The sequence below is a fragment of the Rhinolophus sinicus genome, chromosome 3, assembly GCF_057876585.1.
Source record: "Rhinolophus sinicus isolate RSI-liver-muscle chromosome 3, RSI-T2T, whole genome shotgun sequence".
NCBI classification, from domain to species: Eukaryota; Metazoa; Chordata; class Mammalia; order Chiroptera; family Rhinolophidae; genus Rhinolophus; species Rhinolophus sinicus.
This window is the reverse complement of record NC_142503.1, coordinates 11,255,202-11,273,642: the sequence shown is the minus strand read 5'-3', so window position 1 is coordinate 11,273,642 and position 18,441 is coordinate 11,255,202. Positions and strand designations below refer to the sequence as shown.

General features: G+C 44.5%; 1 protein-coding gene across 5 annotated transcripts in view; it reads left to right on the top strand.

The window, feature by feature from the left end:
- MYO10 (myosin X) overlaps window positions 1–18,441 on the top strand; it is a 202,110-nt gene that overhangs the window by 160,407 nt on the left and 23,262 nt on the right. For 4 of the 5 annotated variants that reach the window (XM_074329057.2, XM_088796447.1, XM_088796446.1 and 1 more), the window contains 7 exons: window positions 6,088–6,212; window positions 6,305–6,419; window positions 12,876–12,982; window positions 13,856–14,089; window positions 14,427–14,472; window positions 15,209–16,075; window positions 16,961–17,084. In XM_074329057.2, the coding sequence (XP_074185158.1) occupies window positions 6,088–6,212; window positions 6,305–6,419; window positions 12,876–12,982; window positions 13,856–14,089; window positions 14,427–14,472; window positions 15,209–16,075; window positions 16,961–17,084 (1,618 nt within the window). Of the gene's footprint in view, window positions 1–4,209; window positions 4,349–6,087; window positions 6,213–6,304; window positions 6,420–12,875; window positions 12,983–13,855; window positions 14,090–14,426; window positions 14,473–15,208; window positions 16,076–16,960; window positions 17,085–18,441 lie in introns of those variants that run through there. The other variant, XM_088796445.1, reaches the window with a different exon arrangement.

Sequence of the window (18,441 nt, the reverse complement as noted above, 5' to 3'; positions counted from 1 at the left end):
CCCAAGGAAGTTTCCAACTCATTCCTTTGAGAATTATATCCTAAGGAAATATGATGTTATATCCCCGTTGTATAACATCAGTAGGAAAATAAGGTTTGAAGTGTACAAGTTGGATTCACATCTACTTTACAGGAATGTAAAGCTCTTGGAGACTTAAATTTCCTAATTGTTTGATTTAAGCAAATATTAAACCTGGTTTGAACAGGTCATTGAGCCTTGCTCACGTCCAGTTTCCTCATCTACAAAATGGAATCACATTACACATCTAACCCACCCCATTGGGGTTTCTGTGGTCAGATGCTATATGAACTGAAGGATCGCTATTTGTACCTCACACACAGAAACAAGAGTGTGTGGTTCATGCAAGGCTGCTAACCATGAATTTGCAATTTTGTGTATAATCAACAGCAGATCGTGGAAGGCTGAATAATAGAATTATTCTTTTTAAAAAATTACTAATGTTTTAACAGTTTTATGGTAATTGTGGACTTTAAAAACAATTCATGTTTCTAAAAGGAATTGACATCTGTTGATTAATACCAATGAAGAGTCATTCAAAAATTAAGGCACTGTAAAATAAAACACCTGGTTAGTGACAGTTACCATTGAGAATGAAATTGAACTTTGGGGTTCCTGACAGCCAAGATAAAAGGGGGAATACAATGAATTTGCTACGCTGTTTTCTCTTTTAATCACTGCCTTTTCCGTTAATTTTATCTTTGGCACAAGATAGGGCATAAGTGAATTACAGGGAGTTACATCATTGTCAGTTTATAAATTTATAGTCAGATAAAGCATGCCGTTTCTTCTAGAGAGATTCATTTTTCCCCCTCAAACCAAGTTTTTCTTAAAAAATCGACCTCATTGATCCAGGTTAAGTGATACTGCATAGCAGTGGATGATGGCAGAGTGAGAAAAAGAACCAGCCTGTGCCCACCCCACCTCCTTGCTTTAGCTTGTCCTTCCCTCTCAGTGGAGTGACACGTAGTGTGGATTCTCTGCAGGACACAGAGGGTTTCCCCCTTGCCCTGGTGCTGATTTTCCCACCTACACCCAATTGGATGTCTTGCAGATGTGGCGGAGCTTCTTTAATATGTGTGTCTTGCTGTCAGAGTAGAGAGAAGTACCTTCTCCCTAAAAGCCGACCCCCACCGAACCCCATGGGGCCTTGTGTCACAGCGCACCCCCCCCCCCAGCCCTCTTCCTGGGTCCTCACTTGGTGTCTGTGTGATCTCTCAACTAGGAAAGAGCATTAGAACTTCAAGGGTCCATAGATAATAAACGCACTCTATTTTCTTTAAATAAGCACAGCTTGAATGACCCCTTGCTGTAGACAGGTGACAGTGTCTAAGTCTGCTGTCACACCTCTTATTTATTTATCAACTTATGGAAGGTGAGGTAATGTTCTGGGTAATCACATTCGTTAAGGCAGAAATGAATTTCTTTTTGCCTTTTTGTTGCAAATCACCTCCCCTGCCCTGTTGCCCTTTCTTTAGATTTTAAGCTGCAGAAGGTAGGGCTTGCCCCTAATTGAGTTTTGTGGAGGGCTTAGCATGCTCCGTCAGGCATTTGTTTTGTCTAGGCATTCTGAAATCTTATTTTTTCAGGTTGTAGGGGGGAAAAGGTTTCTTTGCTTTTCTTTTTTTTTTTTGTAGAATTAAATTACCTGAAACTAAATATATTTAATCCTGTCTCCAGGATGCAAACTTTCTCTCTTATCCATCCCTTCTTTTCCATTTTAAATGCCTCCATGTCTGGCTTTTAAAATACTTCGTTGTTAAAAAAAAAAAAAAAAAGAAGAAGAAAGAAAAGAAAATCACAAAAAAGTAGCTGTATTGAGATATAATTCCCCTGCCGTCCAACTGACTCCTTTAGAGTGTACAATTCAGTGGGTTTTGTGTGTATATTCACAGATATGTACAGTCATCACCAGTCATTTTTAGAACATTATCATCACCTCAAAAAGAAACCCCAGTCCATTTTTGCTCTCCACTCCTCTCTATCCCCCGTCCCTCCCACCAGCTCTAACAACCACCGCTGTACTTTGTGTCTATAGGTTTCCCTATTCTGGAGGTTCCCTGTGAGTTGAATCGGATCATATGTGGTCTTCGGAGATTGGCTGCTTTCACGAAGTATAATGTGTGTCCCCGTTGTCGTGTGTACCAGTGCTTTGTTCGTTTTTATGGCCAAATGCTATTGTATTGTATGGCGCTCCCAAAGTGTGTTTATCCGTTTATTATGGGCGTTTGGGTGGTTTCCTGAAAGTACCCTTACAGCAGCTTCTTGCCTGGTCTCCCTGTTCTCTTAGCCTTTCACCTCATTCCATGCAGGACCTCTGGAATCCGTCCTGTATCTGATTTTTACCTTGTAAAAAAGTAATATTTTTTGTACGTCTTCAAAGGTATATAGCCATATAGAAATGGTCCATATTATATATGTGGGATTATTTCCTTCTTCTAATGCAGCCTAATTTTTTTCTTTACCTTGTTTCTTAGCTGTCTCTCCTTCCCCACACACAGTAACACCTTTCTGTGCTTTCCTGCACCTGCATACTTCGGCATACATAATCACTCACATATACATAAATAGAGGAGAGTTTTGTTTCTTGGTGGGGGTCACTGTACAAACATGAGGTTATTACGCATACTTTTCTATATCTTGCTTTTTCAGCTTGCGGAAAGCCTGAGTGAGAGTCAACTGGTGCAGCTTTAATTTGGTCTTATTTTGTAGTGGCTGTGTAACATTTCGTGATGTGCACGGTATCAAAATACACCCAGTTTCCAGTTTTGCCGTTGCCAACAAGGGGATTCTTCTGTGGCACAGGCCTCACCACGCTCAGCTTATCTCCCACCCCGAGCTCTTATCTTGGAAACAGTGGCCATCAAGGAAGAGCTCTGTCCACCGGCCGGCTAGGCCGCTCCCTCCTCCCTCTCTTCTGCCTCAGACTAACTGCAGAACATGTCAGGTTCTTTCAGCCTCTTAGGTGTTCATGCTGTGTTCTCTGTGTGGAATGGCCCATCACTCCAGCATTCAGTAGGGCTTGTAAGAGCCCAAACTCTAGGTCAGGCCTGGGTTCAAATTCATGAGCCGCCCATACCCTCCTCAGTGCTTGTCTCTCTCCTGTGTTCCCAAGGAAATTAATTTTAATCCTTAATATGGTTTTGGATTAGGTTTTCTACTATATAAGTAGTGACGTATGGCACGCCTGTCACTCTAAATTTCAGGGTCCTTTGAAGCAACATCTAGCCCCTCTGAGGCTATGCAGTGGATGGGGGCTTATGTGAACTCTCTGTACCATCCTGTCAATTTTGCTCTGAACCTAAGACGGCTATGGAAAAAAAATTATCTTAAAAAAATAAACTATGGCAACAACAAAGAGATTACTGGTGGGAGGGAGGGAGAAATGAATAGGCAGAGCACAGAGGGTTTTTAGGGCAGTGAAACTACTCTGTGTAACACCGTAATGGTGGATCCACATCATTTTACCTTCGTCAAAACCCAGAATGTCCAAGAGTGAACCCTAATGTAAACTACGGACTTTTGTACCACTCTGGTGGGGAGTGTTGGAAAAAAATAAATCGAGCCCACACCTTTTTTTTAATCCTCCCACAGAACCTTGTACATTGGGGTGTTGATTAATTTAATACTCAGAAAATGGATTACGACCCGACTCCTGTGACTATAATTGCCCGGGTTTATGGCTGTTACTCCCAAAATTTACCCTATTGTTGCGATCAAAACTTCCCTGTTAGTACACGGCAGGCAGTCTTTTGTGGGAGTGAACTCCTGTTCTGGAAAACGAGTTATTGGTGAAACCTGGAGTGCGTTAGCCAAGTTTTAAGGGCAGCGTGCCTTTAAGTTTGTGACTTGTCCAGCCTCCAGCTGTGTCATCTTTGAACATTAAGTTCCCCAGAAAAGGAAGTGGAAACTCCAGAGACAACCACCAGTGGAAATACAGGTTTCCCCCGGCAGGATTGCAACGTGGGTTGCCCCTGGCGACAATCTGCCTATAGATCCCCCCTTCTCCTGGTTAAATTTCTGTGAAGGGGCAGAAACACAATCGCAGTGGGCGCCTGGAAAGAGTGGCCACTCCTGGTGGCTCTCCCTCCCCTCCGTTGTCCCCTCCCTGGGCTGTATGAAATCCTACAACCACACCACACTAATTAGCCCGAGAATGGAAGGGGTTGCCATGGCGACCGAGCACTTTTTAAAGCACAGGAATGGTGTTCATTATTGTTCAGTGTCTTTAGCTGTGGCGAAAAGGTCAGTGTGGCAGTTGTTTTCCATATGAATTTTGGCCCTAGAGCCAAACTGAAGGTGGAATGTTCCTCGGAGAGACTGGAAGATGGTAAGTGTGGCTGAACTTTTGGGGAGGGGCGCCCCTTTAGTAATATTTTTTAGAATGTTGTAATAACTAGGGCCAAACTATGGAATTGTATGGACTTTGCTAAGTAGAGATTGGCAGTCAAGTAGCAAGGAAAAACAGGATGGGTCAGGAATGGTGAAAGTTTGCGAGAGATTTAGAGAGTTTTTTTAATTTAAAAAGTTTACAGCATCAAATGATTACATATTAAATTAGTGGGTTTCTATGATGATGAGTTTAACATAGTTGACTAAGTCTGATGCGTTGGTTATTTGGTATTTGTTTTATGTTAGCTCTGTATTAGTCTTTGTAGATTGCTGCTGGTCAGATTATATTCCCAGATACATATAACAGAAGCATTTTAACCAACTACCTTAAGAACAGTTGCTACTGTCCATGTGTTACTCCAAATATTAAGGTAGCAGAGTAACCAAGGGTAATTTTGTTTTTATACTTTTACGTTCTCCCTACTTTTCTAAGGATATATAAAATAATCAAGACTGAAAACCTGGGAGCCACAACTCTTGGAATATTTGCCCTAATTTATTGGCTATACTCAGGTAGAATACTGCTGAGTAAGGACAATTTAACCAGTGTTTGTAGAAGAAATTATATGTAAGTCAGCTTCCTGAAGATGATGGCAACCAGTGCATTGAAAGCTGTAAGGGAGATATGCAGAGCATTCCTTAAATTTACTTTTTGCTAGTTTGGAAAGCGTGCAGAATACCATGGATTTCAGCCTAATTTTGTGTTAGTGACCAGTTGCATTTTTATGGCTTGCAAATTGAAGCTACTCTCCATTTTTGGTACTTTTTAACGATGTACTTATATGTATCCTATGGCACTATTTTTTCAGCCACTTTATACACAGTTGTGTAGGATAACAAAATAAAAATAAATACAAAGGAGTGGGTATTGAATTAAAAACCAAATCACTGCCCAAAGAGCCGTGAGTGGAAATGGCCTACTTTTGGGCTCTGCTCTGAAAGACTTACTGTCCTGTCAGCAATGGCAGTTTGTTTGGCAACTGAGTGGATAATACATTTCAGAATGTTAAGTCTTGGTTTGAATTCCTTGGTCCTTAATTTGCATGTGCTGGGATTAATTTATTTAGTGATCATGGTTTGGAGCACTCCATAAATGGGGTATTTGACTAGAAATGGAGAAAAGGAAAATTCTTCTTTTTGTCTCTTTTCCTCCACTTGCGAGCTCTCTCTCCACCCTTCCAATCCCCTCCCCCGGCTCTCCCTGGGTCACTGTATTCTTTAGCCAAAAACTGTCTTTACTTGCCTTGGAATTGAAGGTTAAAAAGAAAGTGATATTTTTGTGATGTTTTAGATTCTTTGATGGTACATTTATGGGATTTGTAAAACAATAAAAAATTTGACCATGAATATTAATATCAAAGCATTATTGGTATCTTTTGCAATAAGATAACGGTGTTGCGGTTATGTTTTTTAAAGTGATACTGATATAATTTACAAATAAGGTGGTGTGATATCTGGGGCTTGTTTCCCAAAACTCCGAGGGTAGGGAAGTAGGCTTATAGATGGGCATGGTTGACAGGGTGACGGTTGTTGAAGCCAGGTGGTGGGTACATGGGGTGGGCTCATTTTTTTATTGTGTAGGTTTTTTGTGTGTAGGTTCAGTGCATGCACGCCTGCGTGTTTGCAGAACGGTGGTGGGGTGGCCGTGTTAACGTCTCTCCTTCCGGCGCCTTGCAGATGCCAGACCACTTTGACCAGGCGGTGGTGCTGAACCAGCTGCGCTACTCGGGAATGCTGGAGACGGTGCGGATCCGCAAAGCTGGCTATGCCGTCCGAAGGCCCTTTCAGGACTTTTACAAAAGGCAAGACAGAAGGGAACCCATCTTCTTTCAGTGCAAAGGGATTGGGAAAGGGAGTTAGCGCAGAAGGTGACGCGGGCGCCATTCTGTTGCAGGTATAACGTGCTGATGAGAAACGTGGCCCTGCCGGAGGACCTCAAGGGGAAGTGCTCGGCCCTGCTGCAGCTGTACGACGCCTCCCGCAGCGAGTGGCAGCTGGGGAAGACGAAGGTACAGTACGGGGCCGAGCTGGGAGACGTGTTCGCTGTGCTCCTGCTGACCAGTGCTTTTTAACACTGGAAAGATACTCGTGGGATCACGCCCACTGTCATCGTCTGTCCTCCATCCAAACAGTTCATGTTTTACTTGGAGGCCTTGACTTTTCAGGGACTCGATTTTCATTGGGGGACACATTGAAACATCGGATCCTAAGGGTTTCCGTGTGCGTATTCATTCAGGCAGCCAACAAATATTTGCTGATGAGCAGCATGGAGCCCGGGGAGTGCCAGGCAGCCTCCTGTGTCCAAGAAGATGCATGGCTTCCTGCTACGGCCTCACATGGTGGGGGGCAGGGCGTGAGCTCTGGTTGCTCTTCCTTTTCTCATAAAGGCACTAATCCTGCCTTGGGGCCCCATCCTCACGACCTCATCTTAACCTAATTCTTAAAGGTCCTGCCTCCAAATACCATCACTTTGGGGGTTAGGGCTTCAGCGTAAGGTTTTGGTGGGGACACAGCATTCAGTACGTAACACTGACCGGTGAGGTCAGTGACAAGTATTTAGGCATCACCTCAGGGCCACTCAGCAAGGAAGCATGTGTAATGGACATACTCTTCTGCTCTTGAAGAATTTAAACTGACCAGGAGTTGAAGATACAGACCTCTGATAGAGTAGAGTGGTTGTATTATCTACTTCCATGCAACAAACTACCACAAACTCAGCAGCTTTATAACACACGCTAATATCTCACAGTATCTGTGGGTCAGGGGTCCCCTCCCTGGGTCTCTCAAGGCAACAGTCAGAGTTGTGGCCGGGGCTGCCTTCCCTTCTGGGCCTCGGGGTCCTTTTCCAAAGCTCGTGTGACACCAGCATCCAGTTCTTGCAGTTGTGACTGAGGTTCCTGTTTGCTTGCTGGGTGCCCCATGAGACAGCTCTCAGCTCCTAGAGGCCCACCACCTGCCCCCCCTCCGCCCCTCACCCCAGTTCCATACCATTGGACCCCCTTCCTAGCCGTCCCTCAACATGGCGGCTCACTTCTTCATGGCCAGCAGGAGAATCTCTTGCTCCAGTTTTCTGAGGTGGAGTCTTATATAACATAACGTATTCACAGACGTAACATCTCATCCCTTTTGCCATATTCTGTGGGCCAGAAGGAAGTCACAGGTTCCACCCACACTGGTCAGATTAAATGGGCGTAACTCATTGGGGGTCACCTTACGGTATGTCCTCACAGGTTTATGGGTCTCTCGACTTCCCCCTTCTTATTCAGCTAACTCACCCTTCAAGTCTCAACTTAGATGTGTACTTTGACAGGAATCCTTTTGGACATTCTTCAGTGCACCCCATCCCAAAAGCTCACCCCAAAACTGGGTTAAGTTTCGTCCTCTGTCATCTCACATCATCCTGTTTGGGGCCCCCTTGTAACACTTAACATACTGTCATTGCTTGTTGACTTCTCTACAGTTCCCCAGTGGAGCACGGAGCGTTCACTGTTCTACGCACTGCACGTAATAGGGACTCACTCAGTGGCACAGGATATCACAGGTTGAGTCACTCAAGGAAGACTTTCTACAGAAGATGGCTCAGGTGTAGCTTTTGGCAGTACAGTGTAGTCTGCTCTGATTTTTTTTTTAATCAGATATTGCGTTCTCTCTAAACCAGTAAGCTCCTCCCGTCTCACTGTGTTATACAGCAGAGGAGCATCCAAGGTCGTTTGGATTCACGCAGCCATGAACAGTCCCTTCTGAGCTCTGAGGAACCAGTCCAACTTCACTTCCATTATGGAAACCAGGCCCAAGCCAGGCTGGTACCGGGCGTAGCACAGAGGACACAGAGACATGAAGACATGAGCACTGTCGTCAGTTTAGTGTGTCGCTGGGGGATAAGACATCCACGTACAACTGATAAAGCGTACAGTATCATCTCTTTAAGGAATAAGGACACAGTTTCCCCAGGAGAGAGCTCACCATGGATTGAAATGGTCAGGGACATATTCAAGAAGAGGAAATCTTTCAGGAAGACTTAAACTGTAATTGGTAAACAGGTGGAAGTAGAAGTAGGGTGGGAGCTTATCAGTTCACAGAAACCCTGGGAAGTAAATGTAAACATTAGAGTATTTGAATGATGTCTGCTAAGTAACTCTGACCTTCACCGACCAACGTTTGACTTAATTATCCACTAGCGTGTGTTTAAGTCCGTATTGCCGCCAGAAGGTCTTTGCATTTAAGGCTTGAACCTCTGATGAACATCTGGACCTTCCAGCAAATTAGACATGGCACCAGGTCTGAATTAGCTGGCGTAAATAATATTTAGTCCTTTGAAGGCAAGAATTCCTATCTGCTGAGGAAGCACTTCTGGAGACGGTAGGAGGCCTGTCCAAGCCTCCACGGAACAGCCCTGCAGGAGATTCTGGTCCATTTCCCCACTGAAGAGTTCAGGGTGACCGAGATGAGCAGCTGCTCCGTCCTCTCTGTTCCTGGGATTGATTTTTCCTTCTGACTCGGGCACGTTTCATTTTTCTGATCACCGGGCCTCCATTGCCAGCCCGTTACCCTCTGTTCTATGGACATAAAGTCTGCAAGAGGTATTTTTTATAAAGACATCTCACTAGAATCATCCATAGGCTCTTGAGCTATCTAAGGATGGAAAAAAGGCACATGAAATTGGACCTGTTAGTTCATATTAATAGTTCATGTTGAGACAAGTTCAGAGCAGCCCCTGAAGGGCACCGCTCTTTCCTAAGCCGAAGACGGCACCTCTGTTCACAGCAGCTGCATCATGCAGACTCAATCTTGGCCCATGTCCTGGGAACATGGGGACGTGACAATGGCTCATCGCTGGACTGGGAGAACTGGCATCACTTTTCCGTGTGTCGTTGCATAAATTCAGGGCAGATGTCCTTAATGAAGCTGAGTCGGGTCTCTAAAAGCATTTCCAGTCTCTGAAAGCATTTCACATCAGCCCTTCAGGTTAGTGCAGGAGAAGCTGCATAAAGATGTGGAAGTAAATTTAATAGGCAGAGCAGAGAGCTATCTCTTTAATGGGCATAAAACTAAAGCAGGGATTTCTCTGATTCTAATTCCAACCAAAACGTTCTATAGTCTTCTGAGAAGGTGTAAGATGCTGTTGCTTCATAAAGGTCTCTTTTATTCATCTAATAAATGTATCGCTCCTTAGAATCGACACTTTGTTTCATGTCACCACCAGGCTTCGCCAAGATTTGGTTTCATTACTTTTTCTTTTAAACACTCACCAGAGCACAGGCATTAGAGTAGGATCCTTAGTACCAAAAAGTATTCTCAAAGAGAAGTTTGAATGCTTCTTTAAAGTCCAGCCTTGATGAAAACCTTCTAATCCATGGTTTTAATAACCAGATTCATATTTCTGCAAACTCTTCATCAGACAAACAAGCTTCTCTCTTTTACATTACATTTTTTTCTTTTTGTGTGTGTGCTGAAGACAGTGTCTTCGTGCATCAACAGAGCACGTTAATTGCAATTAGAGGAAGAGGATTGTATGAAAAACTTTTAGGAGAATTATTTGTGGTAGAGTTTTACAAATGCCTGGACACCGAGAGCGGGAATAGGTAAGGCTGTGAGTCAGATGTGGTAGGATTTTTTATTTGCTTATTTTGCCCAAATGTCAAGAGGATAGAGTCCGGGAAAATGTGCCATCAAGAGAACATAATGCATCCTCCTAGGCCAGAGGGACTCACGAGAGCATAAATTAAAACATCGTGGGTGACAGAGGGTGTCATTTAGGCCTCTCCCCAACCAAAATGGCCTCATGCTGACCATTAATAGAAAAGCATAAAAATATTTGGCACTGGTATTTTTAGGGAATAATTCAAAGCTTCTTAATGCGTGTATTAAATCTTAAATTGCATAATTAAATGCTAGCTTGATTGAGGGAGGGTCAAAATTATTATTTCAACAAGATTTTTTCATAAATTAGGAATTCTGATATGAAGTGCCACTTGGCAGACACCCTTATCTTATTTGACAAGCATGGGATTAAGGAGCCTGTTCCCAGAAACAGGCCAGCAAATAGCTATAATCTATTTAGTCCCAATTGTGGTATGCTTGTGATGGCTGAACTGAGATACAGCTTAAGTGATTCAAGCCTGATTTCAAACTCAGTTTTCAGAATTACATTCTTAATGTCAGTTATTTTATGCACATGAAAATTTTTGAAGCCAAGATGCTTTGATCGTAATCACTTAATAGACTTAAAGAGAGTGTTTTTATGTCATAACAAAGTAACATTTTGTACATTTTTTAAGTTTCTTTCCCTCCCCTCCCTTTCTTTCTCCCTTCATTCTTTTTTTTTTTTTTTTTTTTTTAATGTGGTGAGTATCTCTCTGTCTCTAGTTACTTACGCTTTAGGACTGGGGCTAGTCCGTGACCCATGTGTCCTGGCCTGTGATGAAATATGTATTCATGAACTTTGATAGCAATACCACAGTCCTTTTATACCCATTGAATCGAATAATAACCCCAAAATAGGACTTTTATTTTATAAACCTTTTTTTTTCCTGCTAGTAATATATTTTTATTAGATATCTTAGTCTAGGACAGATGGAAAGTTTTTTAAAAAAAATGGTAGGCAATAAAAGCAAAATTAACCAAGTAGAACTACATCAAACCAAAAAGCTTCTGTGCCTCAAAGGAAACTAACAAAATGAAAAGGCAACCTACTGAACGGGAGAAAATATTTACAAATAACATATCTCATAAAGAGTTAATATCCAGAGTTAATCTCAAGGACTCATACAACTCAATAGCAAAAATACAATCCAATTAAAAATAGGCAGAAGATCTGAACAGACGGTTTTCCAAAGAAGACATAACATGAAAAGATGCTGAGCATCACTACGTATCATTAGGGAAATGCAAAAAAAGAAAACAATAAGGTAACCACCTCACACCAGTCAGAATGGCTATTACCAAAAAGACAAGACACAACATGTTGGCAAGGATGTGGAGAAAAGGGAAAGCTCGTGCACTGCTGGTGGGACGGTATATTGGTGCAGCCGCTATGGAAAACAATGTGGAGGTTCCGCAAAAAAAATTAAAAATAGAACTACTATATGATCCAGCAATTCTACTTCTGGCTATTGATCTGAAAAAAGAGAAAAAAAAAAGAAGAAGAAACCACTGACTCGAAAAGACAGCTGTACTCGCGTGTTCACTGCAGCATAGTTTACGATAGCCAAGATAGGGAAACGATCTCTGTCCATCGATGGATGTATGGATAAGGAAATTGTGATACACACACACTCACACACACACTGGAATATTGTTCAGCCATAAGAAAGAATGAAATCTTGCCATTTATGACAATGTGGATGGCCCTTGAGGGCATTATGCTAAGTGAAATAAGAGAAGGACAAATCCTAAGTGATTTCTTACGTGGAATATAAACCAAAGTGGGGAAACTCCCAAGCTCATAGATAAAGAGAGCAGATTGGTGGTTGCCAGAGGCAGGGGGTGGGGGGGATGGGCGAAATAGGTGAAAGTATTCAAAAGGTACAAACTTCTAGTATAAGTAAGTCACAGGGATGTTATGTACAGCATGGCAACTATAGTTAACAATACTGTGTTGCATATTTGAAAGCTGCTAAGACAGGAGATCTTAGAAAATTCCCATCACAAGAAAAATAATTGTATCTATGGTGACAGATGTTAAGTAGACTTATTGTGGTGATCATTTTGCAATAAATACTGAGGCTCAGGGCAGACTACCCCTGCCTAATAATATACAGTAACATATTATTTTGAATTAAAGTTTCTTGAGAAATAGCTGGTACAAAAAGAGACTCCAACCCCCGCCTCCACCCCTGAAAGCAGGAAATGAACCTCCCATGTGAAAGTGTCCTCCCTATACTGGGGGACAGAAAGCAGTCTGATCGTGAGAGACGGGGAGTCAAGGCTGACAAAGCTGCGTTCACAAACTTTGTTACTTCATTAGTTTGCTGCTCCAAACACTAACCCCTTTGTTTTGTCTAATCTTCACAAATACTTGTTAACTGTGTCTAACAGTGGTATATGAGCAGCCTGCTTTGGTCACTTCAGGGGCCCCATTTCGGTGAGCCCTCCATATGTTTGTAATTAAATTTGTTTTCTTTTCCTCCTGTTAATCTGTCTTGTATCGATTTCATTGTTAGACCAGCCAAAAGAACTAAGAAGGGTATCGGCAAATTTTCCCTTCTTGACAATACAAATATCAAATCATTGTGTACAACTGAAACTAATACAATGTTATATGTTATTTATACCGCAATGAAAAAAAACAAGTAAATTCAACAGCCCTTCCCCACATGGAGTTTGAGAAGCGCAGCATGGCTGTGTGTGTTTTGAGCAAACGAGAGAGAAAAATGCCTTATCCCCAAAGATACCTCTGACTCAGAGATGCCTTTCTTCTACCAGCCATTTTCTTTGGTTTTGACATGTCACTCCCTCCTGGGCAGGTCTTCCTTCGAGAATCCTTGGAGCAGAAACTGGAGAAGCGGCGGGAGGAGGAAGTTACGCGGGCAGCCATGGTGATCAGGGCCCACGTCTTAGGTTACTTGGCACGGTAAGGATCGTAGGAGGGGACAAGCCACTGAGCTCTGTGAGGAGGCCTTCCCTAGTGTGAACCATCAGCTGGGCCAGCCCCGTGGTGGCTTTTTCTTAGAATAGACCTGGATGGAGGGTTAGGACCAGGCTAGGGAGAGTCCCACCCAGGTCAGTGCTCTAACTAGCGATGCCAGGTGCCTCGGTAGCTTGCCTGGGCAGAAAGAAGGAAAGGGCCGCCTGACGTCTCAATGAGAACAGTAGTATTAGGGGACTGTGCTGAGATATTTAAATGTGTACCTAGTTCATCTTTGTCCCGTACTGAAGCCAGAGGCAGCCTGGGCTGTTGACGTTGGTGTTTTGTCTGTTGACATTGGGGTTATTTCATTGGGTGCACAGAGGCCCCACTCTCCAGTGTTTGCCGAATGATGCAGCTTCTCCTCATGTGCGTTTGGGTTCTGCCCATCTCCGCGGACCAGCATACCACATGAAACCCCACACCGTTAAATTTTCTGCAGTACAAAGCTGTCCTGCTGTAACGAGATCCCCCCCACCCCCCCATAAGAATAGGAAAATATATCAAATCTCTTTTGGTCCTGTTTACAACCCAGCTTCCTGCCAAAACATTTCCAAGTTAGCATTAGGGGTTAGGTATTTGTTTAGCCAAGATATGATAGGGTTCTTGCTTTAGTTTTGTTTGTTATTATTCTTTTGTTTTTCTTCTGTTTTCTTGCCCAAAGGGGCCTCCTTGCGCTCCCCTCTCTATAAAGAGAGACTTCCAAAGCTAGGTCCTGTTCTTTTGTCTTGTAGCATTAATGTAAACTCATTTGGAGAGCTCGAAGCCTCATTACCTCCACAGTTACTCTGTTGTGCTGTGTTTTGTTTTCGTTTTCAGAAAGCAATACAGGAAGGTGCTTTATTGTGTGGTGATAATACAGAAGAATTACAGAGCATTCCTTCTGAGGAGGAGATTTCTGCACATGAAAAAAGCAGCCATAGTTTTCCAGAAGCAACTCAGAGGTCAGATTGCTCGGAAAGTGTACAGACAGCTGCTGGTGGAAAAACGGGAGGAGGAAGAGAAGAGGAGACGGGAGGAAGAAGAGAAGAGGAGACGGGAGGAAGAGGAAAGGTACAGCACCTCTCTCCAATGAAACAAAAGGACACTTTTTGAGTTTTATGCTAAGTATCCATCCTTACAGCAAGAATTCCCAGGGGTTGCTGCTGAGCCTACTGGTGGCTCAAATATAAAATTCCTTGGCAGCACTGAAGACCCAGTTTTGTGTGTATTTTTATTTTGTGCACAAAGTAGGTATATTCCCAAGAGAAGAGACCCCATCCTTCATGCTTTTAAAGTTGCAAAGCTTCTTTTTATTAATTTTAAAGTTAGCTCTCACTGAAAAGTGGTTCTAAGATTTTTTTTTTCCATTTCATTTATTTTCACGGTCTTTTTTCTTTACCATTTTTAGAGAAAGAGAGAGGGCACGAAGAGAAGCTGAGCTCCACGCCCAACAGGTGAAAAATGCTGTCACTGTGGCATCTCGTTTGTCCGTTTCCTTCCCACTTCAAACACTTTGACTAAAGAGGCAAAATTAAAGTAGAAAGATGCAGGAAGAAGAACATGAGAGGAGATATTTATGATGCATTTTCTTTCTAACTCATCAAAATTGGGTGAAAAAGGAGTGTCTTAAGATTTGAGAGTGAATCGTAACAACCTAATTTCTCTACACCAATACAACGACTGTATTAGTTGGCTCGGGCTGCCATAACAGATTAACACAGCCTGGGTGGATGAAACAAGGAAACTGATATTCTCGCAATTCTGGAGGCTAGTCCGTGATCACGTTGTCGGTCAGTTTGGTTTCCTCTGCAGCCTCCCTCCTGGGCTTGCGGTGGCCACCCTCCTGCTGTGTCCTCACGTGGCCTTGTATCTGTGCACACACATCTCTGGTGTATGTATATGTGTCGGAATCTGCTCTTCTTAGAAGGACCAGTCAGATTGGATTAGGGCCCCACCTCACTGCCTCATTGTAATTTAATCACCACTTTAACGACTCTCTCCAAATACAGACACATTCTGAGGTAGGTACTGAGGGTTAGTTAAGGCTGCAGCATGTCCGTCTGGGGGAAACACAATTGAGCCCCAAACAACCACATCTCGTGGTTTTTCCCTGCAAAGGAGGAGCGATGCTTGTGCCCGCCCTTGGTTGGTAGTGACAACTTCTAACGTCTTCCTTCCTCTTCCGTCCAGGAGGAAGCAGCACGGAAGCAGCAGGCCCTGGAAGCCTTGCAGAAGCGGCAGAGGGAAGCCGAACTGAACCGGGAACTGGAGAAGCAGAAGGAAAACAAACAGGTGGAAGAGATCCTCCGTCTGGAGAAGGAAATCGAGGACCTGCAGCGCATGAAGGAGCGGCAGGAGCTCTCCTTGACCGAGGCCTCCCTGCAGAAGCTGCAGCAGCTGCGGGACGAGGAGCTCAGGAGGCTGGAGGACGAGGCGTGCCGCGCCGCGCACGAGTTCCTGGAGTCGCTCAACTTCGCCGAGATCGACGAGTGTGTGCGCAACATCGAGCGCTCGCTGTCGGTGGGGAGCGAGTTCTCCGGGGAGCTGGGCGCCCTGGCGGAGACCGCGAGCGGGGAGAAGCCCAGCTTCAACTTCAGCCAGCCCTACCCGGAGGAGGAGGTCGACGAGGGCTTTGAGGCGGACGACGACGCCTTCAAGGACTCGCCCAACCCCAGCGAGCACGGCCACTCGGACCAGCGAACCAGTGGCATCCGGACGAGTGACGAGTCCTCGGAGGAGGACCCCTACATGAACGACACGGTGGTGCCCACCAGCCCCAGCGCCGACAGCACCGTGCTGCTGGCCCCGTCCGAGCAGGGCTCCTCGGGCGGGGACCCCGCCTACTGCCGGCCCCAGCACGCCGGGGGCCCGCCCTCCCCGGAGGGCGACTACGACTACGGCCAGGACGAGTACGAGGACGGCGCCATCACCTCGGGCAGCAGCGTGACCTTCTCCAACTCCTGCAGCAGCCAGTGGTCCCCAGACTACCGCTGCTCCGTGGGGACCTACAACAGCTCCGGGGCGTACCGGTTTAGCTCCGAAGGGGCGCAGTCCTCGGTGAGTACCCGCTCCCCCCCATCCCCCGGGGGCCAGGCTCGCCCACGCGAGACGGGCGTTGTTGCTCGCGGTCCGCACCCCTGTGGCGCCATCACTTGCATGAAGGCTCCTTCTGCACACACCACATCGAGATTCCAAAGTCGGGCTCTTAAAGATGACCTCAAACCCCTGGCTCTTCCCACACGCAATCAAAAGCAATCGCATTCAAGAAATGGAACTTCAGTGTGTCTGTTGCAGGTTAAACACAAAGCCCAGAACTGCCATTTTGCCTGAAGCCTAAGAAAACTGGCGTTTTCAATGGAGACTTGGGCTCTGTCTGTTCTGGCTTTGCAGCCCGTTGGGAAATGAGACCCCGCCCTGACTGGAACTAGATAGACCTGCCAAGGGCGTTTTGGAGAACTTTCCTTACAGTAGCTTCACAGTCCACACCGCAGGATGTTCTGTCTTGTCCGGGTTGGAAGGGCTTCACCCGCTCTTGCCAGCTTCTGGATTTACCTATTGTTTACGTTTCTTTTTTTTCCTGTTGGCCCTGCGTTCAGTACTGCCTTGACTTTCTAAGATTTGAAGATATTTTTAGCTTAGTAGTTTAAAGGGAATTAACTTGCATAGTTTGAGTAAAAGTGCACCTTGAAGCAGCAGCGATGTTTTTAGAATAGACAACCTTTGGGTTCAAGTATGTCTGGCGTTTTTGTGTATCTGCGCAACGCACCATTTCTCCTTAAGAGCTGGTGCTTTGTAATTCTGAATTTTTTGCGACCACTCCATTGTCATGAATGGGTGTGTTGCTTCTTTGTCGGTTTTTATTGTTTCAGTGTCAAGCAATGCGTGTTCCTCGCTTGTGCTCTGATTTTCTTGCTCACCATTGGCTGTCTCCTTCTTGTCCAGTTTGAAGACAGTGAAGAGGACTTTGACTCGAGGTTTGACACGGACGATGAACTTTGCTACCGGCGGGACTCTGTGTACAGCTGTGTCACCCTGCCTTACTTCCACAGTTTTCTGTACATGAAAGGTATGACCTGCGACTGCCCTGTCCCCTGGGTTGGGGGAAGAGCGATAGAAAACTGAGATTTCGTTTTCACTGAGGCCGATTGAGCTCCTTGGGAACATTACCCCACCGCGTGTTAGGTTCTCTGGATGCATGGAGGGTGCCATGGTGGTGTGACATAGGTGACACGGTCATACCTGCAAGAACGTTGCCTTGACCCAGTTGGTGCAGTGTTAGGACAAGAGTTTACAACCAGTGTCACCATTTTACAGTCCCTCTCTCCTCTCTGCTGCCTTCCACCCCCCCACATCTTTTTCCTCTCTCACGCTCACTTTTCCTCTCTCTCTCTCTCTCTCTCTCTCTCTCACACACACACACACACACACACACACACAACACAGGTGTACTGCCCCTGGCGTCGGTGCAGTCTGTTACAATGGTCACCTGTACTTTCCCCTCCCATGGGAGTGGTAGAGAACCTAGGACGTTGTGTATGTGGGGAAGGTGAAGCTCTGAGAGAGGGCCACACCTTGCTTAGACAGCTTACGACGCCTCCTGTGATGATGAGAATCACCGCTGCACGTCTTGCTTGCTATTAAACTTGGATGTGCTGTATTGGGCATTCATCTTTGAGGACCTTGGTGCATACTTCTTTTGGAAAGTACTTACTTAGGACTTTGTACCACGTGCTTTATTCATGTTCTTGATCGACTTTGACTTGAATCAGTGAGGGGTCATGCGAAACTATCATCATCAATTTTTTGTAGGAGTTTTAACTTCCCTATGCTCTCACTCTTATTTATAATCTATGGCATTGATTTATTACATCGTTTTCTGATTAAAACAAGTAAGATTAGGAATAATACCTTAAGAAAATACATACTTTACATAAGATTAGTAAAGATACATTCAAAGCATTAAATTTCAAGATTAAAGTTTTAAAAGCTCAAGAAGGTAAGCAAATGAATTTTTGGCAAGCTCATCTCTTAAAAAGAGTTATGGTATAAATGCATCATGTAATCTTTAATAAAGTCAAAGTTGTGAAAAAAAAATTTCAGAGAAACCAATGAATGATGAAGAAAATCCAACCTCCAGATTATATTTTATGAGCATAAATGAGTGTTCACCAGCCTCATAGCCCACTAAAGGTGTTTGTAGTTAGGAAATTAATAGCATTAATCAAATTCTCTAAATGATGAAATATCGAGAGAGAGCACCCAGAATTGGAGAGGGAGGGCTGGAAGCGAGTCCCATTAATAACCTAAGAGCACCAGAGTGAATGAACGGGAGGTGATGGCTGTGGTACACTCTGTGTCTCAGAAACACTTTATTGTTTAAAGACGATACGAGAGAATAATTTTGTATTACAGTTTCCTCTGGG